The following is a 25,700-nucleotide window of genomic DNA, read 5'->3' as shown; positions in this document are numbered from 1 at the left end:
GTAATAACTATAAATCAATTGCCATTCTTTAAAACAAATTTTAAAGATAAAATTTAATAAATTTACAAGGGCAGTATCTGGTGAATGTGCTCTGCTAATGCTCTAAGCCAAAGTCTATAAATTGAAAAAGCAAAAGGTGACCACTTCTTGAAAGGCAAAGTTACCTTCCCACTCATCTCTGATGTGGTCTCTGACGTTCAGATGGATGGTGACGTCTGCGCGAACCCGGGTTGGCCAGTTCTCGCCTATGCTGGGTTTGGCAACCTCCACCACGGTGAACGCCACGATGGGCTGGGCCATTCGCGCCCAGCCACCGAATACCACCCCGCCATACTCAGACTGCCTGGAAACCAGAAGCAGAAGACTGATTACCCAAGCAAAAAATAACTTTTGCCCAACTCTGGACAAGTTAAACTAGTAACTAAGAATACATGGTTAGCTAGTATTTAAGCCCTAACATTAGTAACTCTTATTTCTAAACTCAAAGAAAACCCTAAGTCTCAATATTTAGGAAGTATATATGGTAGGATGAAACAGGCAAACATGGTCCAGAAAAGAAAGGGAAGTAGAGGAATGTCCCCCACATGCCCAGAAAAACATATAACTCTATGTACATAAGAGCTGAGCCATTTTGTCAAAGAATGAAATAATCCAGCGCATTCAGTTTTATTTTATATTCTTACCCTCTTCCCCTCTTCATCAGGATAGCCTCAACTGTTTACATTTTATCTTATGTATTATAAATACTTCTATAAGTTGCTTCAAAAATGTTTTAGAACAAGCTAGACTTTAAGAAATTAAAAACAAGCAAATGACAATATCTATACAAATGCTTTCTTTAGGGCATAATATTTAAAACACTGAAAAGACACTGCTATGGATGGGAGTGTGGGGAATCATCAAGCTAGTTGTAATAACCAGAACCATTAACAAGCAAATATTCATTCTTTCTTCTTATATTGGTGCTTTAGCTTTTACATTAAATAGTGTATTTGGGAAATCTGTAATATAAAAACTGCAGCAACACTCCAAAATTGGAAAGTACTGCCAAAAATGACATGCTTACTAAGATAAAGAAAATCTATATCCTAAGTAAAGGCTTTTGTAAACAACAAAAAATTATAAAACTTCATAACGTCAAAAAGTGAAACTAATTAAAAATAAAAGTTCTGCAATCCAATGACTTGGTCAGTACTGAAACAATTTCTAAAAGGCATTACCTTGTGTCTAAAAGCTTTTGTAATAACTTTCTATCACCTCCCCCATTTTTCACAACTTTACTACAATATAGTTCATATACCATTAAATTCATTCACTGTAAATGTACAATAACTTTTAGTAAATTTACAAAGTTGTGCATCCATCACCACAATCCAATTTTAGAACATCTTCATCATACTTTAAAAAGATCCCTCTTGTCTACTTGCAGTCAACCCTTCCTACTCCCAAGCAACCACTAATCTACTCTCCCCAATTCTTTCCTCCTTTATAAAATCTACCTGCAACATGAGGCATTAAAAGAGTATAGATTTCTGATCCTCATAAGCACATCCTCTTTTACACTGCTCAGTAGTTTCAGCAGCCTGAAAAATGATTAGAACTACGCAATAAGTAAAAATGCCTCTGCTACTTTTCCACCTTCAAGACATGAAACAGAAGGAAGCCTTACCCCTTTAGATCTCATTATTTTTTAACAGTTTCCAAGAACAGGCAATTAGGAATGAAAATTTAGAAAAATTTATTACCAATAGTTATCTCCAAAAAGTAACATTTTCTTCCACTAGCAGAAAATAATGTAAATTTAAAAATATTATTTTATTAATAAACCATAAGAACTCCAAGTATTACTGCTTTATTTGGCATTTAAGTAAAATATAAATGCATTCTACTTGATGAGCTGCTAGTTACTAAGTCCCTACTTTGCAAAATGACCAAAATTAGGTCCAGAATCTGAGCACATAAGTGCAAGGTAACCATAAATTGTAAGGGAGCTTTCTGATCAAGCACTCCCCTGGGGTCCAAACAGTGGGCAATAATTTCAGCAAAGCTGTGGGCAGAAACGATCAGCCAGTGGGTATACAAATTGCACAGCGCTAGCCGGCCCACTGATTCAGCTGGTTCTTAAGTCAAAAGTACTTTGTTGTGTTTTAGACTCTCACCCAGAATAACTTTTCACATAATAATTAATTAAAAACTAGAACTGTGTATGAAATAAAATATGGAAGTGAAAAAAACATCATAATCACAGTGTCCATGCAGCTCTCTGTAATTAGTAAGGAGAGAAGCCTGGAAGATACCTGAATCAGTTCACACTCAAAATATGTTAAGCTTTTCACGTAGAATGCAGTATAATTGTACATATGTATGCATGGTGTGACAAGAATGTAATGAAAATTCATTTTACAGAATTATTTTACCCATTTACAGTCAACTGTGATATATAACTTATCTCCAATGTTTCATACTTAGAATGAAATAGTGAATGAAGGGCATTTACCCAAAGTTAGTCATGTCTAAAAAGCAAAACGAACCTTCACAAATCTTATAATGCAGAGCTGCCTACAACAGAATGAAAGTCCTTTCTTAGCTAAAGGAGTTCCAGACAGAAGCTAGCAGGTGGAAAGTTGAGTTTAGGCAGAAAAGTTCTTCAAATAATGAAACCTACTGAACAGGCCCTAAAAGTGAATGCTGATGATTTAGTCTCTTCAGGGCAACCTATGGACGGAGGACAGGGAAGATGTTCCAATGTTCCGCTCTGTGCAGTGTTCAGCTATGCCCCTCATCTCCCGCCAGGTCCTTCAGAGAGGCTGACTGAGACTAGTGGTGACAGCCACAAGAGCGGCTGGGGTAACAGAATACCCCTTTACCATAAGCTTCTCCCAGGACTTAAACTGCCCTGCCTAGTACAGGCCTGCTGGCCAGCCCATACCCTTCCCTCTTTACCCTTTTTCTAATGCCCAACCTCCTCCCCCCTACATTTCTCCCTCCCGCCCCACTTCCCAGAACAATGACCTCTCTTCCCTTACCCTCAGCCCCACTTCCAACGACCCAGATACATATTTTCTATTTTAGCACTTTGGATATATCTAATTCACATTCAAGAACTTCTCAAAGAGTAAGTATCTCATATTTCAAAGGGCATCTTCACGACAGATATATTATTTCTAATTACACGTGTGAGGTTTCTGACAGAAGTATGTCAGTCACTGTTTGCATCTCTTCATTGCAAGTGGAACCAATTTACTAACCATGGCTTCATTCTGCTGACACTATCCTCGATGTCCTGCCTAATTTCATAAGTTGATTCTAAGCGGAAGAGATTAAAGTTCCTTAGGAGGTAATCATGAAGAGTCAAAAACTGCAAATTCAACTTGGGAAGAGCAAGACAACCTGAAAAGGAAAATAACATCCAGATTTGAATTATTTTTTTTAATTAGACATCTGCTTTATGTATTAAAACAAGGCAGCACAAATTTGTTAAGAATCTAGTTTAATGGTGTCTAAAATACAGCATATTTGATAAGGTCGTGTTCTTACTTCCACACAGAAACTGAAACCAAGTTAACAAATGCCATCTATTAAGACTGGGAATAAAGGATGAATTTCATTAATACACGTAATCTGCACATCAATGACTCATATGCAAACAGTGCTTCTAAAAAGTATTTAAAGACACTTAAAACTAACACAAGTAGTTTAAAAATTCTTTCTTTACCACCTAATTTGTATTTGGCAAATCTCAAAGTAAATAATGCTACCATAAACATAGCCCATGACCAAATTTACCAAGAAAACTGAATTAGGATATTACCTTACACAACTCTGTCTTCAGTGATCACTACTGTGCTCTGAACCTTTGCTAGACTTTAAGGATAAGGCATTGATTGTATGTTATTCCTGGAGTTATTTCCCTTCTCTGACAACATTAATGAACCACATTCTTTCCATTACCTTCACCTAACACTATTTCCCTGTGATAATAAGTAACCAAGCACTCAGCACCAATATCAAAAAGGTCAAAAAAGAAGAACCCCAGGGACTTCCCTGGTGGTCCAGTGGTGAAGTCTTCACCTTCCAGTGCAGGGGGTGCGGGTTTGATACCTGATCGGGTAGCTAAGATCCCACATGCCTCGCAGCCAAAGAACCAAAACATAAAACAGAAGTAATACTGTAACAAATTCAATAAAGACTTTAAAAATGGTCCACATCAAAAAAATCTTTAAAAAAAAGAACCCCCAAACACATTTCACTAGCAAATCATATTATTTTCATCATCCCTATCCATACTTACCAAAGAAACAATGCACCTAAAAGCAAGAAACATCAATGTACAAAAATTTCACATCATTTGTTAGTAAACTCTGACTTATAATCTAGTTCAATTTCTTTCAAGCCAGAAGCTGAAAGCATCTCTTTTGATAGCATACTTATATTAAAAAAAAAAAAATTAACATATCACTATTTTGTAACCCTCCCTGAATTAACAAATCTAGGTATTAAAGAGCAATATCACAAAAAGAAAGACAACCAGACATCATGTGCCTCCTGATGAAAGAATACACCACCAACAAGGATCTTGCCAAAGAGAGAATATCTCCGCCTGATCAAGCCAATTTGTAGAAAAAATAAAGAGCAGAGGGACATGTTGAACTGTACTGTGAGTAGTCAATTAGAAAAATCTAGACTGTGGAAAACTATACAGATCAAACAACTCAGGGTCTTCAACAGAAAGAAGAGAAAGGGATACAGTGGGTACCTGTAAAATAAAAGGCATCTTAAAATGTACAGGACTGACTATGGTGTCTAGGGATGCACAATTGGGTGATAAAACTATGAAGAAATAGTGAGACAGTGATTGCTATAAAAGTCAAGAAATGGTTACTTTCCAGAGGAGGAAGAAAGCAGTAAGTAGGAAGGGATACATAGGAGGATTCTGGGATAGCTGACAAGGTGATTATAAGGGTTTTAGGGTATTTCTCTTAAGATAATTAGTAAAGCTCTATCTTTATTTTGTGTGGGTTTTCTATATTTGTGTTTATTTTACAAAAAAAAGGCAACACTTTACAAAGACTTTCTTTACAATTCTTATACTATATTTTTAAAATATCTGTCCCAATTCCACACTTATTTTCTCTCCTTGGGAGCTGGAAGCAGCTTACATAATTGTGCTGGATTAGCTCTGATCTTTGCCTATCTCACAGCATTGAATACCGTGCCCCACAAGCACAGTTTCACCCATGGTCAGTGAAGAACCACGGCAAGACAAGATGCAAAGACAAATTTTGAGAAGTCATTCTTTTCATTTAACTTCATTAATCATAGGAGCGAAAGAAAAGCAACACTTTATACTAAGCAAAATATGTTTTAAACTCAGACCAACATCACTGAATAGTACCAAAAGCTAGACATAAGACTGTTTACATTTTCAAGGACACAAACTTTTCATTAAAAAGACAAAATATTCTTGGGCTTCCCTGGTGGCGCAGTGGTTGAGAATCTGCCTGCCAATGCAGGGGACACGGGTTCGAGCCCTGGTCTGGGAAGATCCCACGTGCTGCGGAGCAACTGGGCCCGTGAGCCACAATTATTGAACCTGCGCATCTGGAGCCTGTGCTCCGCAACAAGAGAGGCCGCGATAGTGAGAGACCCGCGCACCGCGACGAAGAGTGGCCCCCACTTGCCGCAACTAGAGAAAGCCCTCGCACAGAAACGAAGACCCAACACAGCCATAAATAAATAAATAAATAAATAAATAAAATTTAAAAAAAAGACAAAATATTCTTAAGTGATATTCATACATATATGGTCACAAATGCTTTTAGTGTGAACATATTAGAAAAGTGAGAAAACAATGCATTAATCACTGTCAGAATAGAGAAAGATATGAAGACTGATTATTCTGAAATCTAGTACAATTTTAGTGTACTGGGTTTATTGGAATTATGGCTCCAGGATATGACTCTGAAGAAACAATTTTCTTTTAAATAAATATACCAATACCTATATTGGCGATCTCTTTAAAATAGCCACATCTCTACTAATCATGACACTGTTGTTCAAAAATCTTCCAGGAATTTTTTTTTGAAATATGCCTTCAAAATGTGTCAGAATGCACTTTGGCATATACTCAAATGTGGCAAATTCTCATCATTAGAGGATGAGCATTTAGAAACAAATCTGTTGAAAGAGGTAGATGAACATACTAGGCAATACTACTCTGGATCAAAACTAAGGGTTTATCTTAACTAATGACAATGTCTTTCTTTTGGAGGTCATTAGCTGGCTCTACAAGGAATTCAAAAGAGCCTCTAGAAAAGGCTTTGAAAAATAAAACACTACCAAAGCCTGTTAGAGTGACATAATGAAAGCTACACTTCTTGTATTATTAGGTCTCCTGAAAACACAGCTTTACGGGCACATTTTATACAGGATGATACACACACACACACAAACTCATATTCATTAGGCAATGCTTAAATTTAATAAAAATCCTTAATGCTAAGCATTCAAAACACTGAATAGTTTCTAGCTTCTAAAGTTGAACTTGAGGGTACCAGAAAATTACCCTAATGTATATAGCAGATAGGAGTATGTTCAGTTATATATGATGAATTCTAAACTAAGTTTCATGTTACATCTGAATACTGTACTTCGTTACCATACCTTCCCCAGAGTAGTACTCAGTTGGGACAATATTTTCATCCCATATGATTTTCTCGGTTGGATACAAAGGCATCTGGTTCAACTGCTGAATCTGAGAAATTCGACGCTCATGACGCGATACCTAAAGGAAACAGGTTTAGAAAGAAAGTTAGAAGCATCTTTTTTCAATCAAAATAATTTATGGAGAAATTCAACACAAAGTATGGAATGAGAAGTTTCATGTCTTTGACTTATTGTACCACTTAAGAAGAGATTTTTTTTTTTCCTTTTTTCATGTTCTCCACAAATCAAAGAAGAAAGAGGTACTGATTGTGATGGACTTTGGAATCAGACAGATCTGAGTTCAACTCCTAGCACCTCTACTTATGGGCTATGTGAAAGCTGGGCAAGTTACTGCAACCTCCCTGATTTTAGTTTCCTTTTCAGTAAAGCAGATTAAAATGCCACTCCCTTCTTAGGTTTCTTATGAAAATGAAGTGGAATATTGTAAAATAATGTCAAAGTGTCTGGCACATGCCAAGACCTTAAAACCCACAGCAACACAGCATTCACCAATGTAAGAAAAAAAATGGGAGCCCTAAGTCCTAGGTTACAGTTTTCATTCTTATACCAACTAGCTAAATAATCTGGATAAGTTTATTAATAACTTGGCCTCAGTCTTCTTTGTAAAACGAGAGAGTTGTACTTGATGTTCTCTATGTACCCCTCCATTGTTAATACTACAGTGATCTATCTCATATACAGAAATAAGTTAGTTACCTAATTAAGAGATGCTAAAATAATGATATATTTGAAAAATGTGTCACATTCTTTTCAGTAGAGATAGCATTGTTTTAGGAAAGAAGACAGTGTGATATTATCTAAACAATATGCATAGTTGAATTTTTTAATCATATTTGGTTGGATATTAGAAGAATCCAAAGCCTGAAAAAATCCTTTAAGAGGGGGAGGAAATGAAAGATAATGCTGTAGCACTATAAATTTTTAAAACTGCTTTCTTTTCACATAACTATTTAAATTTTAAGGATGAAATCTTAGCTATAAGACCCTAAAAAGCATAGATAGGATCAACTTTATACTCAAACCTATTTTCCATTAGAAAGGTTCCTGGAAAAGTCCTCATTTCTTTCTATAGTAAGGATTTATTATTAATCTCCGAAACCTGACTTACCAGAGAAGATTTTAACATTATCAGAAAACAGGACAAGGAATTTTTAGAAAGCACTTGTAGTCAGAGACAACAAAAAGTGATTTGTAAGAAGGAAGGGAAAGATAGTGACCCAAGACATACATTTCATGCAAGTAAATATATCGATAAAAAAGTATTTTCTGTACTTGAGTTAATTTAAAACCCTTCCCAAGGATTTCTCTCCAAATGGCACTTAAACACCTGTCACCAGGCTTAAAACACCTGCTACAAATAGTTTCCTGTTACTACCCCAAAATAAGCATATTATCTTCCTCTCTACAGTAAGGAACTGTATTTTATACCCTGTATTAGAAGTATTAGCTTGAAATATGTTACAAAAACATGTGCCCGTTATTGTTCCATATGTGTAAAAAAAATGTATTTACAAATCCATGCAGTGTACATTTGTATAGGTATAAAAAATGTCTGAAACATATAAAAGACAACTCAACCTTATAGCAGTCAGCAAACAAAAAATTGAAACAAGTTTTTTTTGTTAACCCATGAGACTGGCAAAACTGAGGCGACTGATAGCGTCCAATGCCGATAAAAGCTTAAGGAGACATACTTTAATACACTGTTGATGGGAACATACAGCTTTTGGAGGACAGTTTGGCTGCATCTTTTATCTTTTAAATAAGCACATCAAATAATTTCACTTCTGGGTACCTCTCCTAAATGTCCACATATGGGCACAAAGAGGCATGTATTAGGACTGCATCATTATTTGTACTAGTGAGCATGCAAACAACCTAGATATTCATAGTGGCGTACGGTTAAATACTCATCCACTTTATGAAATATCTCACGGAAGTTTAAAAACAAAAGTTTATCCCTTCCCCTCAGTTTTGCTATGAACCTGAAACTGTACTAAAAAAAATAAAACCTCACACAAAAAAGTATTAGTTTAAGAGTTGATGCTCAAACTAATACTCATTTCCCAAAATGATTGAGAAATCCCTTAGAATTCTTAAACCACTAAGTCGGTAATAACTTTTTCTAGTTTTAAACATTCCTGAGCTCGCTAGTGATAAAGGTATGGCTTAATATTCAAGGTACTATATTTAAATAATAACTTAAAAATAAACAGATAAATAAATATGAATATATACGTATTATCTGTGTGTGTATGTGTGTGTGTAGGTATAGCTGTGATCTCTTAAAGGCAGGAACAGTGTCGGCCATCTCTGTATCCCCAGTGCTTGAATCCAGTGCCAGACACAGATGTTGCTCGCAAATATTTGCATGGAACAAATCCATGCTATAAAGCAGTTTTAAGAGGTAAGAGACTTGAAAAAAGAAATCTAAGAGATGAAAAAGAAATCTGACAAAATCAAAAGATGATATAGTTCCCAAACAAATAGGCATTACCTACCAATTTTTTAGCCCAAAAAAAAATCTGTACCAACCTACATCTTTAAGAATGATTCAAAAAAGTAGGGAAAACTACATGCAAAATTCAAAGAACATTAATATTTACCAACAATTCTAGAAGAAATTCTTTATCAGAAGTTGTGTCTTCACCTTTAGGAAGAGTTGGTAACAAGCAGAGGTATGATGCCACCTGGTGGAGTGTATTTGAACTGCAGAATAAAGAATATTCAGATCAGAATATTTTATTACAACAATGCATTTTTGAAACATAATTTTACAGATGGCTTAAAAATTTTTACGTAGAAAATATAATCCTATGACACAAGCAACAAATATATGAAATCAGCAAAGAGTTAAACCCCTAATACAGAATTCTCAAAGTGTCTTCTGCAAACCTCTCATGGTCCCCAAGATTGTTTCAGGGAAGCTACAAGAACAATACTTTTTCATATTAATACCAAGACATGATTAAGTTTTTTTCTCACTGTCTTTACATATACGGTGACAGTGCGATAATGGGTAAAACTGGTGGCATGGATCAAGGCAGTGGCACCAACCAGTACAATAAGTGGTCACAGCATTCCTCACTGTGACACACAGTTATTAAAACAAACAAAAAAACCCCCACCAGTTTTGTTTAAAAATGTCCTTGATGAAACAGTAAAAAATTATTAAGGTTATTAAATTTGGACTTGAGTATCTGTTTTTTAAAACATCTGTGTGACAGAGTGGGAAGTACACATTTTGCACACAATTTTTACTTGTGGAAAAAGAACGTTTGTCAGAACGACTGACAAACTACAGTTATTCAGACTTGAATAATAGCAAAAAATCTGAACAAAATAAACCTAACCTTAAGGAAAATAACGGACAGTATATGTTGCCAAAGATAAAATTTGAATTTCAGAGTGAAAAACTGAAATTTTGAAAAACTTGCATTTGCCACTACTTACCTGACAGCTTTCAACCACTCAAATACAGTTTCATTACCCCCCAAAGCCCCTCAAACTCTCTATCCCTGTCCCTGGTAACCACTAATGTGTCTTCAATCTCTATAAATTTGCTTTTTCCAGAAGGTCAAATAAACGGAATCATACGTTATGTAGTCTTTTGACGCTGGCTGCTTTCACTCAGCATAATACATTTGAGATTCACCCACACTGTTGTGTGTATCTGTAGTTGGTTCCTTTTTATTGCTGAGTAATATTCCATTATATGGATATTTCACAATGTGTTTATTTACTCACCAGCTGAAGCATATTTATATATTCCAGTTTTTGACAACTATAAATAAAGCCACTATATATATTTCTGTACAGATTTTTCTGTGAATGTAAGTTTTCATTTCTCTTGGGTATGTCTGTGAGAACACTAGATCGCACAGTAAGCGCATGTTTGTGCAAGGAACTATCAAATTTTTCCAAAGTGGCACTACCATTTTGAATTCTCATCAGCAATGTATGAGAATTCCAGTTGCTTCACATCCCAGTCAAGAGTTAATATACTGTTGTTTTTATAAACAATTCTAATAGGTACATAATGATATCTCATTATGATTTAAATTTGCTTTTCCTAATGACTAATGATGTTAGGCATCTTTCTACAGGCTTATTGAAATCTATGTATCTTCTTTGGTGAAGTATCTGTTCAAATCTATAGCCATTTTTTTATTAAGTTGTTTTCTTATAATTGAGTTCTGAGACTTCCAGATACCAGTCCATCATCAGATATGTATTTAGCCAATATTTTCTCCCAGTTTGGGGCTTGTCTTTCATTCTCTTAACAATGTCTTTCAAATAGAAATTTTTAATTTTGATGAAGTCCAATTTATCAGTTGTTTCCTTTAAAGACTGTGCCCTGGTGTCTACAGAAATCTTTGCACAAAGCACAATCACAAAGATTTTCTCCTATATTTCCTAAGTTTTCATTTTGATATTTAGGTCTATGATTCATTTTGAGTCAATTTTTGTATAAGATGTGAGGAATGGGTCAAGTTTCATACTTTGCATACGGCTGTCCAATTGTTCCGGTACCACTGCTGAAATTATCTCTTTTCCACTGAGTTGCCTTGGCACCTTAGTCAAAACCCAACTAACCGTATGTATATGTGTGGTCTATTTCTGAACTCGACCCTGTTCCAGTGATCTATAATGTCTACCCTGTCTTCAACACCACAATGTCTTGATGACTTTAACTTTATAGTAAGTCTTGAAATTAGGTAGTGAAATCCTCCAACTTTGTTCTTTTTCAAAATGGTTTTGACTATTCTAGTTCCTTTGCCTTTCCATATGAGTTTTAGAATAAGCTCGTCAGTTTCTATAAAATATCCTGCTGGGACTCTGACTGGAACTGAATTGTATCTATAGATCAATTTGGGCAGAATTCACACCTTAACTGAGTCCTCTCATCCATGAACAAGGTGTACCTCTCCATTTTTAAAATCAATTCACTTTAATTGCACAGACTGCCTTAACATGGTTTCAGATACCACAATGAAACTAACTTTCAAGAAACCTACCAACTGTCAAGTTTTGATATGTATCAAAGAATAATATTCCTAATTACTTGAAAAAGCTTTTAAAATAAACTTCCCTCTGTGTAAGAGTGGATTTTCTTCATTTACTTCAGGCAAAATAACATCTTACAACAAACTGAAACCACCAGTAGATCTGCAAATCCAACTGTCTTTCATTAAGCCAGACATTAAAAAGATTTGCAAAACTGTAAAACAATGCTACTCTTCTCACTATGTATCTATTTTCATTTTGGAGTATATATTTTTCATTAACAATATGTATGAAATATACAATGGATTTTACTTGATTTTTAAAATAAATTAAATATTTAAAATTCCTCTACTTTTAATTTCTAATGTAGTAAATATAATGGCTATAATCCACATTTAAAAAGTTCTCTGTGATCCTCAATGATTTGTAAGAGTATAAAGGAGCTCTATGGACAAAAATAAATTCCCTGGACAGACTATACAGCTATTAAATTAAATGTAAGAAAAAAATCTACAAAAGTGCTTTAAAAATATAATATTTTTGTAATCTTTTGGTGAAGAAGGCCTTCTAAATAAAACATTTGTTATTATTAAAAAGAAGATTGAAAGATGTGATTAAAAATTTAAAACATCTGTAATAACAAAATATACCATAAACAAAGTTTAAAAGGGAGAAACTGAGACAAAATAATTGCAACAGAACTAGACAAAATATTAATATCCAGAATAAAGGTTCCTTATTTAAAAAAATTAATAAAATGACAAACAATGGAATACAAAATAGCAAAGGATGACAACCAGAAAGTAACATATAATCACAGAATGCAAGTAAAACAATGAGATTTTTTTTGTCCTTGGATTGGCAAAAATGAAAAACGAATTTACCTAGTGTTGGAAGGGAGAGAAATAAATCCTCATACACTATTGATGTAAGTGTATAATTGGCATTTTTTGGGAAGATAATTTAGCAATATGTAACAAAATTTAAATACATAACCCCTTTGAATCAGCCATTCTGCTTCTGGGAATCAGTACTAAAATTCTTAAAATCGAAGTAAAAAGAATGTTCATTGCCTAATTGTTTGTTATAGTCAAAAATTTAAAAATTAAAGATCCATCAACAGGCGAGTGATTAAAAAATAGTATGGTAGACCTGTTCAACAGAACTCAATGCCGTTATTTAAAAGAAGGAAGTAGACCTGTGTGTTATAAGTTATTACATATCCTCATATGAAAATGAATGACCAAACCAATCTCAGTTTGTTTCAGTTTAAATAGCCAATTAACTACACATAAATTCTCCCCAGAGTTAAGGAAAATGAGGAGATAACAGAGCACAGTGGTCAAAAGTTAGGGCTCAGAATAAGAAAGAATGAAATCTTGCCATTTGCAACAACGTGGATGGACCCGAAGGCCATTATGCTAAGTGAAATAAGTCAGAAAGAGAAAGACAAATACTGTATGGGTCCCTTATATGTGGAATTTAATGAGTCACTTATATGTGGAATTTTAAAACAAACCCCCCCCCCCCAAAAAAAACCAAGCTTACAGAAACAGGGAACAGATTGGTGGTTGCCCGAGGCAAAGGTGGGTGAAATGGTAAAGGAGATCAAAATGTACAAACTTCCAGTAATAAAATAAATAAGTCATGGGTATGTAATTGTACAGCATGGTGACTATAATTAGTAATAGTGTATTGCATATTTGCAAGTTGCAAAGAAAGTAGATCTTACACGTTCTCACCACAAAACCAAAAAAGTTCTAAATATATGGAAATAAATGCTACCTAGACTTGTGGTGATCAATTTCACAATAAATACAAATATTAAATCATTGTGTTATACACCTGAAACTAATATAATGTTTTATGTCAATTATACCTCAAAAAAAAAATAATTAGGGCTCAGAACTCAGACTACCTAGGTTCAAATCCTATCTTTGGGGCTTCCCTGTTGGCGCAGTGCTTAAGAACCTGCCTGCCAATGCAGGGGACATGGGTTCCAGCCCTGGTCCGGGAAGATCCCACATGCCGCAGAGCAACTAAGTCCGGGCACCACAACTACTGAGCCTGCGCTCTAGAGCCCATGAGCCACAACTACTGAGCCCGTGTGGCACAACTACTGAAGCCTGTGCGCCTAGAGCCCGTGCTCCGCGACAAGAAGCCACCACGATGAGAAGCCTGTGCACTGCAATGAAGAGTAGCCCTCACTCGCCGCAACTAGAGAAAGCCTGCGTGCAGCAACGAAGACCCAACGAAGCCAAAGATAAAATAAAATAAATAAATAAATTTATATATTAAAAAAAAATCCTATCTTTGCCACTTACCTGCTGTGTGACTTAGGTAAAGTACTCAACTCTTCTGTGCCTCGGCTACCTTATATGTAAAATGGTACCTACTCCTCTCACATGAATATTTTGAGGATTAGATTATTTACATACTAGTAGAGTACCTATCATAAAGTAAATAAATGTATGCTATTATTGCTATTTTCAAAAAAGTATACTCACAGAGATGCCAGAGAACATTACAATTTAATAAATTTTAAACACGCAAAAATTTTCTTATGCCTAACCTCTAATATCACATAGGATGAACATTTACTGGTTTCTGTTGTATGTTGTTGACGACTGATGGGATACCAGCTTATATTCTACTCTAAAAAAATTTAAGATCTAGGAAAATTCTATAAGTTATGAAAAATAAAAATTTTACCAAAATAAAGAGAAGATGTATAATTATATTTAAGTGACTCAAAGATAACAAATGTTAGAGAGAAGCACTAGTTCTAGTTGTCAATAAACAGTAGTGCAACAAGTAACATCACCTAAAGTAGTGCAAAAATAACTAAAGCCAAAAAAGAAAATTAAAATTCAGTTGTCCTTTCATATTGCCTTACCTAAGAGGTCCAAAAAACTTGATCAAGGATTCCCGAGTATCTACTTCTGCAACATTTGAGAGGGCAAAATCATAGAGTTCGGGGAAATGTGCAAAAGCAGCTCTCTAGAAAATAACAGAATTAATTAATTAATGCCTACATATTAATATAATAAATTACAACTTATATACTGCATAATGGGAAAAAAATTTTTTTTAATTAGTGCAATTCTCTTTCTTATATGCTTCTCATATGTGACCTCTGCCTTATTCAAAAGCATTAGATACAATGGAGAAAAAACCCAGAATTGTTCTAGCCGGAGAGTACAAAGAATCAATGTTCAGTTTTTGATTTCTAAAACTGTATTTTGAATATACAAGAAAATAGCCAGGAAGGCCAGCTTCACTGACAGGAGAAGAGAAAGAACAAAACAAAACACTTTATGATCAAGAACTAGCCTAACAAAACTATAAGAAAGTCTCAAGGGCAACTCCCAATGAAGAGGTATCTCAAAGGAGAGGCCTACAGCATAGTATGCTTGTGCCCTGCTTTACTTTGGAACTCTGGAAAGAGAGAACCTCGCAGGGTAACACCTCCAACCAACGTGGGGTAAGCTGCAAGAAAACAGAAAGAGCAGCACTATGCTGACTTGATTAAGTGTGTGTGAAGTAACATTCTTAGTCCTCCACAATGCTCACGTGGCACAGGGAAGATCCACAAGTTTTCATGTGCTCTGTACTGGATGACACAGAAGGTTGCCAAGGTTATCGATGAGCCTGCCGTGAAACAACTACAGGCAATGGCAAAATGACCCTGAAACCAAGCCTGAAAGTGAGCTGCCTGAGCTGGGAAACGAAGGCGAGTCCGCTCCCAGGGGGACTCCAGCACCATCAAGAACAAGGGCTGGGGCCTTGTCAGTAGGCTGACAACCCAGCTCCGAGGCAGCAGTCACTGTGCCTTGCTGGTGGCCATGAGAACAGCCACACACCACACCTGCTGTGGTCACTTCAAGGGCAGAGGCAGAAGGACAAAAACACTAATGTTCTGAGAAAAGCAGGAAAAGATGTCTGAGCTGATTATGAAAGACAATTTGAACTTAAGTTTAGCTGAGTCTTTACCCAAAAAAAGACTCTTTAAAATGTAAAGAACTGAATTACTTTAAATTGAGAAATAAAAGCTGCCACCAGACAAAACTGAGTTCAAGAGCAAAATGAGCTCAGTAATAGAAACAAAGGTACTTTTGGGGCATATCTGAGCTGCATTTGTAAATTTCAGTCCCATTACATGTGTTTATCTTTAAAATGTACAAAGCACTTACACATACTTTGTCAAGTTGAAATACTCTTTCATAAAATAAAACTGATACTTAAACACACTAAACTGGCCCAGTAACTAATATTTTTTGAGTGTCAAATATCAATATACTGATTCTCAAGATTGAGAACTATAAAAGAAAGCATTCTTTTTCATGAATCCATCAGAATTAGCAATATTTTAAAAATTCAAGATGAACACACTATTAAATTAGTATCTTTCCTATTTGTACTATATAAAACCTAAATTATGTATGACTCAACTTCATGCAGCAGACGCAAAGGCTATAATGCATTTCAATTACCTGTAGAGAAGTAATTCTATCATAGTGAATCGTAGTCATCTCATTCTCTGTCAGAGCGTTTCCAGTCTGATCATTAATCTCAAAACCAGTATAGAACTTAAGCATGTCCAAAAGCTGAAAGGATACATTTAAATTAATAAACTGTGTAAACATGAGAACAAGAAAGCAAAAATAGACAGTATTAAAAATAATAAACAAGTCCACATACCTTCTTAGAGGTACTGAAAAGCTTTGGAATGTAAACATTGCAACAAACATTTCAGCACATATACAAACGTGTTTTATTTATGTGAGCATAAAGTATATGCCTTGTGAACAAACTGTTAAGTCTATTTCATACACATGGTCTACTTCTACAGGAAAGAACTTCAACTGCAATCCCAATACTAAAGAGACATTAAGGAACTAATCAAAGGAAGTCAATCATTTTAATGGGAAAAAAAAATCTATCTACATAGAACTATACCATTAGAGGGAATTCCTTAGGTCTTATGCCACTTAAAATTTTCTGACAAGGGTTTTGCAATTCACAATTAGAGATACTCTTCTCTATGCTTCTATTAGAAAAAACAGCAAGGTGGGAAAAGCTAAGTTATTCATTCCTCTCTTCGGTCTCCATGGCCATCAAGCTTTCTTTGGCTTAGTTCCTGGTGCTTTAAGAAGGCCTGCTTTCCCCCTGTGCTGGCAGTAATCAACAGAATCAACAGAATCTGGGACTCCATTCGCCCCAAATTTTTATTATTCTTAATTCTAATCTATGGCAGATCAGATATTAGGATTTTTTTAATTAATTTTTATTGGTGTATAGTTGATTTACAATGTTGTGCTAGTTTCTGCTGTACAGCAAAGTGAATCAGTTATACATATACATATACTCACTCTTTTTAGATTCTTTTTCCATACAGGTCATTACAGAGTATTGAGTAGAGTTCTCTGTGCTATATAGTAGGTTCTATATATAGTAGTGTCTATATGTCAATCCCAATCTCCCAATTTATCCCTCCCCCCCAGATATTAGGATTTTAATGTATTTTAATATATGCAACAAATCACTGGGTAAAATTTAATAAGAGAATAGGAAAAAAAGGAATGCTCACAGATACAAGATAAAAAAATTCTTAGGACAGTGTGCAAATACACACACGAAAATTTTACCTCCAGCTGTGATCTCACTGAAAGGCGAGTGTTAGAAGTTTGTTAGAAGACTTTTCTTCTGGATGACATTACAGGAAATGGGAAACCTTAACAGTGTGTCTTCCTACCCAAGGCAGTAAACAAAGTTCACTTGCCTTCCAACTCAAGGCAGCAGTCTAAGTGTATATGTACTTCCACACTATCAACTGCCTCTGTCACCATCGTCTTAGGCAAAGAGAGCCATGATATTAGGGCATAGTTCACTCGAAATTAATGCTTATCATCTATTATAGTCCACAGTGGTTACTGACATAGAATCAAAATATATATGAGTATGTGGGACTACGTCACACACAATTTAGTCCAATAATAAAATCACATATGATTAACAAAACGTTTATTTGAATTACCTATTTCCCTCAAATTTAATAATGCTTGTTTTACTGTTTACATTAAAATGAATATTCAGAAAAGAAAAAAGGTTGTAATATAAAATTAGTATAGGCCACCTATACAAGAAGGCATCCATTTTGTATATTAAGACTTGGTTTTACTTTAAAATGACTCATTAGGAATTTACATCATCCAATTCAATATTTAGCAAAATATACGTTGCACCATGCCCCAGTACTCCCAGGTGCATGGCAAAGAAAGAAAAGATTGACTTAGAAATGAAAACAATAAGTATGTTCAGATCCACCAGCGCTCACCTGGGAAAAAAGATGGCCATCCTCTTCTCTACGAACAAGATTGGAAAGGTAACAGTGAACCAAAAGGTGGGAGTCATCCAGGATGGTATTAAACCAGCGTCTTGTGGGGAGTAGGGCCTAGAGAAAATAATCACCACAGCAATAAGTCTGCATGCTCTCCCAGCTACAGGTGATGTCTACTGATACACAGCGCAGAAGTGTTAGTCACATACAAAGTACCCTCAGCCCCCCAAAAGACACTCTGCACAAAGCAAAGGGTCTGGTCCATGCTGTAAATAAATTCAGTGGTAATGTTTCTAAATAAAATCCAGCACTGGAAGAAATCTCAGATATCCTGGCCACTAGTTTTCAAACAAAATCCTATATGAAATCCCAATATGTATTGTGTGCAGGTTTAAAAATGGGGAAAAGGGAGTGGAAAACCCTAAATGGAGATTCCTTTCTCAGTTTCCTCTTCCCATATCATCCTATGACAGTCAGAAAGACAATACTGAGAAACTATGACAATCACAGTTTGGAAACCACTAATCTAGTCAAATACCCTCATGTTAAAGGGGAGGTTACTAAGATCCTCAGAGATTACAGTTACTGGCAGAGCTGGAATCTCAATGAAGATCTCATGAATGACTGATAGTCCAATACTCTAATCCTCATGTCTAGAAACCATCCTAGCTCTCCTGATAAGGAATGAACAGAAAGGATTTTCTTTCAATTTCTTGCATTAAAGAAGGAGAGGAAAGGAAAGGAAATGAATTCAATCTGAACTATACCAACTCTGCATCTGAACTTTGTATCAAAATCTTACACCTAGTAGCATGAAATCTTTTTTAAAAATCTTAATTTTAAAAATTGACTATAGCAAGCAGCTGTATCTTTCTTCATCAATAATATTAGGCACATTTAGAAAAGTGAGATTATTAAAGAGATGGCCATAAATCTATAACTTCAGCCCTTTTTAAAACTCTATGTAGGGGTATTAACTGTGACACAAAATAAATTGCCATTGCCGGACTCATGTTTAATAACTATACTAAATAATGTTTTTTATACAAATGCAGCCATTTGACAGTCATCTGAAAACTTCAAGGGTCAATCACTTTTGACTTTTCTTCTCTATAAGACATTTTGAAATAGGTACAAACAAACTAAGGCCAGTTTGAGGTGATAAAGAAATATTTCATACATAGTCATAGGCTTAATCTTAGCCTCCTTAATGATAATGTAACAGAAAAGTCACTGTACACTTCTTACCTCTAGATCAATCATAAGTTCAATAAATCTTTCACAGTAATGAACTTTGTCCATAGTGACAGGTTCTAGACATAACAGAGAAAACATGTTAAAACTTTCTTACTTAGGGCGTTCTATGGTACTATATCTTAAAATTGGCAGTTATTTAGTTATTTAAACAAGGTTATTTGTCTCATTCATCAGGATTGGACTAACTATGGTTCAGAGCACAGACCTCACATATATTTCAAAAAGGGCAGGCCTTACCCTTACAGTAAGCTCTATAAATATGAGAAAATGAAAAATGTAGCTTAAATGAGAGACACATTTTAAAAATCAGACCTGCGAAAATATTTTTAAAGTGTTAATTTTTAAAAATCTGTACCAAATGATTAGATTTTGAAAAAACTTGAATAGAAAAACTAGAAAGGCAGTTTTATCACAGTTATTGACCTACTTTCCTTATTTTCTTCACATACTAAACATCTAGAACTTCTTTCATATGCATAAACACATACATGTATGTGTACCTGTATACACACAAAGAGATATATATATATATATATATATCTTTAGAATGCACAGAAAATGGGTGGGGAAGATCCAAAACAAACTAATTAAAGGGACAATTTTTGTGACTTTTTTTCACTGTACATGTATTAACTTTGACATTAAAATGTCAATGACGCATAGAACAATAAAATATTTTTAAAATCACTATCTTGTTATTCACGAGCATTAATGTACCATTTTTAAAAACATTTTTGTTTTTAAAAGAATTACAACCTTGTGACATGACATGCTTTCAGAATACAAATGTCTTTTTTTTCTAACGTCAGAAAATGTTCTGCTATTTTACCAGCTGAAACCATCCTGACAAGACTGTTTCAATTGAAAAGGAGATAATTTCAGGGTCCCTAGGCTAAGGACTCCCAGCAGCGAATAAACCAGTGTTAGACCTGTAGAAGGCATCCTACAACTGCTTAAATAAATCCACTTTTTTACCTGTAGCATACAGGAAAACAGAAGGCTTTATGTGAAGAAAGAAATATGAATACTTTTGTGACTAACACATGCCCATAATCCAAACCCTAAAATAACATAACTATAGAATTTCACAGCTGGAAAAGACCTCGGAGAACATCTGTACTAGCTCTTCATTTTCCAGGTAAGAAACTGAGGACCAGATGAAAATGACTTGATAAAAGTATAGAACAAAGTAATGGCTGGTGAGAACTGGAATCCAGGTTTTCTGAGACACAGTCTAGGTCACACAGCCACTAAAACTAAAGAATTTAAAGGAGCGACTTTTAAATTAAATCCATTCAAATCAGTCCTCTGTTGTATCTTTTGTTCTTATTACTGTCAAGGGAAAATAATTTTGTCCAAAATTTTAAAAGTGAACAAGAGCTGTATTTGTATTTTTATTTATTGCTTGAGAAAATTACTGGCAATGGCCTGTTTAAGATTAGAACGTGATGCTTGGTACTCAATTTCTGCGTTCTGGTGGATAAAACAGCATATTTTTACACTAATTGGCCCTACTAGGCATAATTCTTCAGAGCTGAAGCCCTGTTATTTCAGTTTCAGACACCAATATATCCGTATTGTTTGCTTTTTATGTGTATTGTGTATTTTTCCTTTCTTCTGATAGCAGTCCTGACATCTCAGACCATACTACACAGATTTCCTTTATAACAACTGATATGGACAGGTTGTCTGTAATGACCCTGTAAAATGAAACTACACACAATCTTTTTTACTCTCTTATAAATTAGTTTTCTGTTTCCTAACTATATATTTTATCTGTTTTTATGCCCTCTCTGAACTGGCACACTATTTTCATCACCTTGTTGGTTCCTTTGCCAGAAAGTTAACAAATTTTGATTAAAGCTCAAGATCAATCTAAGAAATTTTGTTTTCTGACAATATATTATGACAATGGCAACAGTTAGTAGTTTATAGGATGTTAAAATTACTGCAGGCCCTATATTGTTGTATTTACTTGACTTTCAAACCTTTCTATGTGACATCAATTTTTTTTTTTTGGCCATGCTGCGTGGCTTGTGGGATCTTAGCTCCCCGACCAGGGATCAAACCCAGGCCCACGGCAGTGAAAGCACTGAGTCCTACATACTGGACCACGAAGGAATTCCCAAGATGACATCAATTTTTATGACCCTAATTGTTACAGACATTACTGGTTCTCATTATTACTATTCGTGCCAAGGAAACCAAATCTAAGTCCTCTTTCCAGGTTTAAGGTTCTTAACTGAAAGATTTAAATACACAAATATTAAGTGACTTAGATTACAAGCATATGACAATTTTTTCTTTATACTGATGTAGTAATATTGATATTATGCCCCAAATCAGGTACCATAAATTAGCATTTATAGCATTAGTATCTACTCGTCACTGAATTACAGGTGTGATTTTCGGTTGTAAACTATTACTTGCGGGGGGAGGGGCAACATTTATAAGTAAATAATTGTATTTCAGTTTAAACAAAGCTACAATCTGATTCATATATATGCTATAATCTCTGCTGCATATAAATATGGTACACCTACAGCATTGTTCTTAGATTATATTCCAGTTAGAAAATAAAATATTAACAACCAATGACATATCATACATAGCATACATAAATCCTTATAAAGATCTTGCCAACCCAGAATAATGTAATTAGCTCTTCCTGGCACATAGGTCTATCTCACACTCACACACACACACACACACACACACATCTATCTATATACAGTATAATCATGATATATTTTGAAATTTATACTCTACATAGCATATATTTATATTTGTTTCATCAATAAATGGGGGCCACGATGGAGGAAAATCCTTCCCATTTCACCTTGTAGCTCGTATCTCAAAATAATTCTCCTCTTCCCCTCCTAACAATATTTGATATTGCTTGAAGACACTACTCAGCAAATTGTAAATGCCATGTAGATAGGGTCTGTGACTGTCTTGTTCACCATGTCCCAGAACCTTGTTCAGGACCTGTGGCTTATAAGCAAGCTCCAAAAATAAATAAATGAACATTTTAATAACCACTCTGGTGCCCCTAAATTACGTGAATTTCTAAGGCAGCCACAATACTCAGACTGGTAACTTATTTGAAAAGGGAAGGACATAACCCCTTGTCAATATAATTTAAAATCATTCTGAGAGCAGTTTTTAGACTAAAGATTAGTAAATACTGTATGGGCAGCTAAATGGTAACTTCACAAATGAGCTGAGAAGAGGAATATAGTTACCAGAAAGTGGGACTGATTTCAGCACAGAGATAAACTTCTGGATGAGTTGTGAAAGAAATCTTCTTTCTTGATAGGCTCTAAAATCAGAGAGATAACAAACAGTGACCAAATTATTTTTGAGAAATAATTATTTCAAAAGTAAAATTTAAATGCTGAACAGCCTTCCTTACACTGTTCAAAATGTTCCATTTCTCTCTGAAATCAGGACCATAATTTAAACACACAGCTTCTTCTTTGAATGTAAATACAGCACTACATGAAGAAAAGAAGAGCCTCATTACTGGCCTAATAAACCAGCCAAGAAAGCATCTATATCTTCTTACTGTAAAAGTTTTCACTTGTGATTTAAAGGTCAGGACTAGAAAGTTTTCAAAATTTCATTTACAGTCTGCTCTTGAAACATTAAAAATCTAACATTTAAGTATGTAGTTAAAATGAGATAAGCAATTACATACTTTAATATGTTTAAACTATTAAACATAATAGAGTATTACAATTTATAAAAATTAAATGTTAGTTTAAAAAACAACTTTTTACTCATTACTAATTTAAGATGCACTATGTACCAACTAATCAAAAAACAATCATCAGGTACTGGATGGCTACAAATGATTATGCCAGTCCTGGTGGAAATAAAAAGAAGGAGAATGACTAAAATATACTTGAAATGACAAGTCATAAAATATAATTAATAGCACAAGCCAGCAGTAATAAAACTGGCTGACATTAACTGAGCACTTACTGTGCCAGGATGTGAGCTGTGTTAAGTACATCATACAAAATAATCTCATACTGATGACAGTCCTACGAAACAGGTACTACTGTCCTGATTTCACACTGAGGCTCAAGGAGGTGCAGTAACTTGCCCAAAGTTACACGGCAGGTGAGTGTGAAACCTAGTTAAGTCTGATTGTAGAACCTATACTCTAAACAACTATACATAGTCTAATCATTATGAAAAGAGCTGATGTTTCAATAAGAAACACAGTCTGTTTTAGGAGTTCAGAAGAAGAAAGCACTGTGGCCTAAAGTACTTGGTGTGGAAGAGCATTTAGAAGGTTACCCTTCAATTAAGTGGAGTAGAGTGGAAAGGGTCGTTAGGGAAGGAATGTTTACAAAACAATGAATAGTCTATTGGTTTGGAATTAAATCATATTGAGGTAACGAGAAGAGAGAGTTTAAATTTTTTAGAAGTAATCAAATAATGCAAAGATATCATGTAATTAGCCCAATCAAGAGGCTACTGGTTAGAAAGATACCATGGAAGAGATGAGACTGGAGTTCGAAGTTAGAGAAAGGATATTCCTATTCTGACCCTAATATCCTGTCCTTAGAGCTCTCACTTCCTTACTCCCAAACTTGTTTCTCTGATATCCAGCTTTTTTCAGTTCTTCTCATTTTCAGTAATCACCAGCACAACTCCAAGCTTCACTTCCTTTTGTCCTCAACCCTCTTTTCACAGTTTACATACTCACTACATAATCTCACTCATACTCACGACTTCAATTACTATCTACAGGTGTATACAGACTATTCTCCTAAGTGGAGGAAAAAGTAGAGTCAGAAGAAGTTATCATAGGCCCAAGGGAAGCGAGTCCTAAGCATATAAGCAGAGGGAAAAAATAGTGAGTGGAAAAGAGCACTTAAAGATGAAGAAAGAAAAAGGATCACTGCTAGAAGAGTCAGAGAGTAAATAAGGCAAGAGCACAGTTAGACCAGCTAGCCTTAAAGAGAGAGAGGAACAAATCTCTTACGAGTAAACAGATTCTTCCCCTGTGTCCTCCTAACAGCACTTTGTTTGATGAAATAAATGCTTGCTGCCAGCCTTTCATCCGGTTGGTAATAATTACTATTAAAATACCCTGCAACCCTCATCTGCTTCTTTAATTGTGATACTTGATTTATTTTTCTCCTTAGCATGGACCACCATATAATATACCATATAATTCATCTGTTATTTGCCGCCTTCCCCAACTAGAATGTAAGGTCCACAAGAGCAGGAATTACTTTCCATTTTCTTCTCTGCCACAACCCCTATACCTATAATAGTACTCAGCAAAATAATAAACACTCAATATTTATGGAATGAATGAACTGTATAAAATGGAGTGTATTAGTCATTGTTAAGAGTGCAGGAGTGAGAAAAAGAAAGGTAAGTTGGACTGACAGCCTGCAGATTGTGGAGAAAACTGAGAACCATCCACGACAGAGACTATGATGGACAACAGGCAAGGGGAAGACCCAGTGATACACTTAGGACTGGAGCAGAGATAAGGGAAAGGAGAAAAACGTGGTGATGTTTTGGCTTCTCCCTTGGACCTCTGAGAAAAATATTCCTATGACAGTCTAAGTGCTTCTTAATCATTTATTTGGTTCAGCAGTATGTAAAGGAAACAACAAATCAAGTCAGCAACATCTAAGACTCACAACCCAGCATAAGAAACCAACGTGGAACAAAGCTTTGGCAACATACTGTTCTCTTGCTTCTGGATCCATCTTTTCATCATTCTTTTTAATCAAGTTCCAGAATTTTCTTAGTTTAGGTGTCTTTTTTAATTCTAATTCCAATCGTGCCTGAAAGAGTGATGTGACATTAAATCATCAGTAACCCCAAAGCTTACAAGGATAAAGATTAGATCAACTATTAGGTAGTTTTCTAATGTATGGATATAATATAGAGTAATGGGATAAAACCAGAAAGCAACATGACAAAATCTGAAAACTAAGAAACGAATACCTATATTTTAAAGAACTGTTCAATTCTGACACTTGTTAATAGAAAAAAATAAGACAAAAGAAACTGCCTTTTCTAGTCAAGATTATAAGCTCAATAATAAATTTTTTTCTTATTTCTAAAATTAAGGACTTCAATTTGAAAAATATGAGCATTAACATTTAGGAGCATTAAAGTTCAAAAAAAAGGGTCTGAAACAATGAACATAAAACAGCTGTCACAATAAGGAAATGTCCACACCACCACATTCTTTCTTACTGCACTTATCTATTTTTAACTTAGTATTAATTATTTATACGTGCCTGTTTTCACCTTCATCAACTGGTACCTATGAATGAGCTTGCATATCTGGGCGTCTACAAAACCACCCACGAGCAGGAAATGTAATTCT

The 25,700-nt window shown here is 35.0% G+C and overlaps 1 protein-coding gene across 3 annotated transcripts in view; it reads right to left on the bottom strand.

The window, feature by feature from the left end:
• AQR (aquarius intron-binding spliceosomal factor) overlaps window positions 1-25,700 on the bottom strand; it is a 114,221-nt gene that overhangs the window by 68,224 nt on the left and 20,297 nt on the right. For all 3 annotated transcript variants that reach the window (XM_036842335.1, XM_036842334.1, XM_036842336.1), the window contains exons 8-17: window positions 25,049-25,149; window positions 22,576-22,652; window positions 19,322-19,386; window positions 18,071-18,187; window positions 16,227-16,340; window positions 14,630-14,733; window positions 9,333-9,435; window positions 6,664-6,784; window positions 3,249-3,390; window positions 165-343 (exon numbers count right to left, since the gene is read on the bottom strand). In XM_036842335.1, coding sequence (XP_036698230.1) covers window positions 165-343; window positions 3,249-3,390; window positions 6,664-6,784; window positions 9,333-9,435; window positions 14,630-14,733; window positions 16,227-16,340; window positions 18,071-18,187; window positions 19,322-19,386; window positions 22,576-22,652; window positions 25,049-25,149 — 1,123 coding nt within the window. The remainder of the gene's footprint in view (window positions 1-164; window positions 344-3,248; window positions 3,391-6,663; window positions 6,785-9,332; window positions 9,436-14,629; window positions 14,734-16,226; window positions 16,341-18,070; window positions 18,188-19,321; window positions 19,387-22,575; window positions 22,653-25,048; window positions 25,150-25,700) is intronic.

The sequence above is a fragment of the Balaenoptera musculus genome, chromosome 2, assembly GCF_009873245.2.
Source record: "Balaenoptera musculus isolate JJ_BM4_2016_0621 chromosome 2, mBalMus1.pri.v3, whole genome shotgun sequence".
In the NCBI taxonomy this organism is placed as follows: Eukaryota; Metazoa; Chordata; class Mammalia; order Artiodactyla; family Balaenopteridae; genus Balaenoptera; species Balaenoptera musculus.
This window is presented reverse-complemented; position numbering and strand designations above follow the sequence as displayed.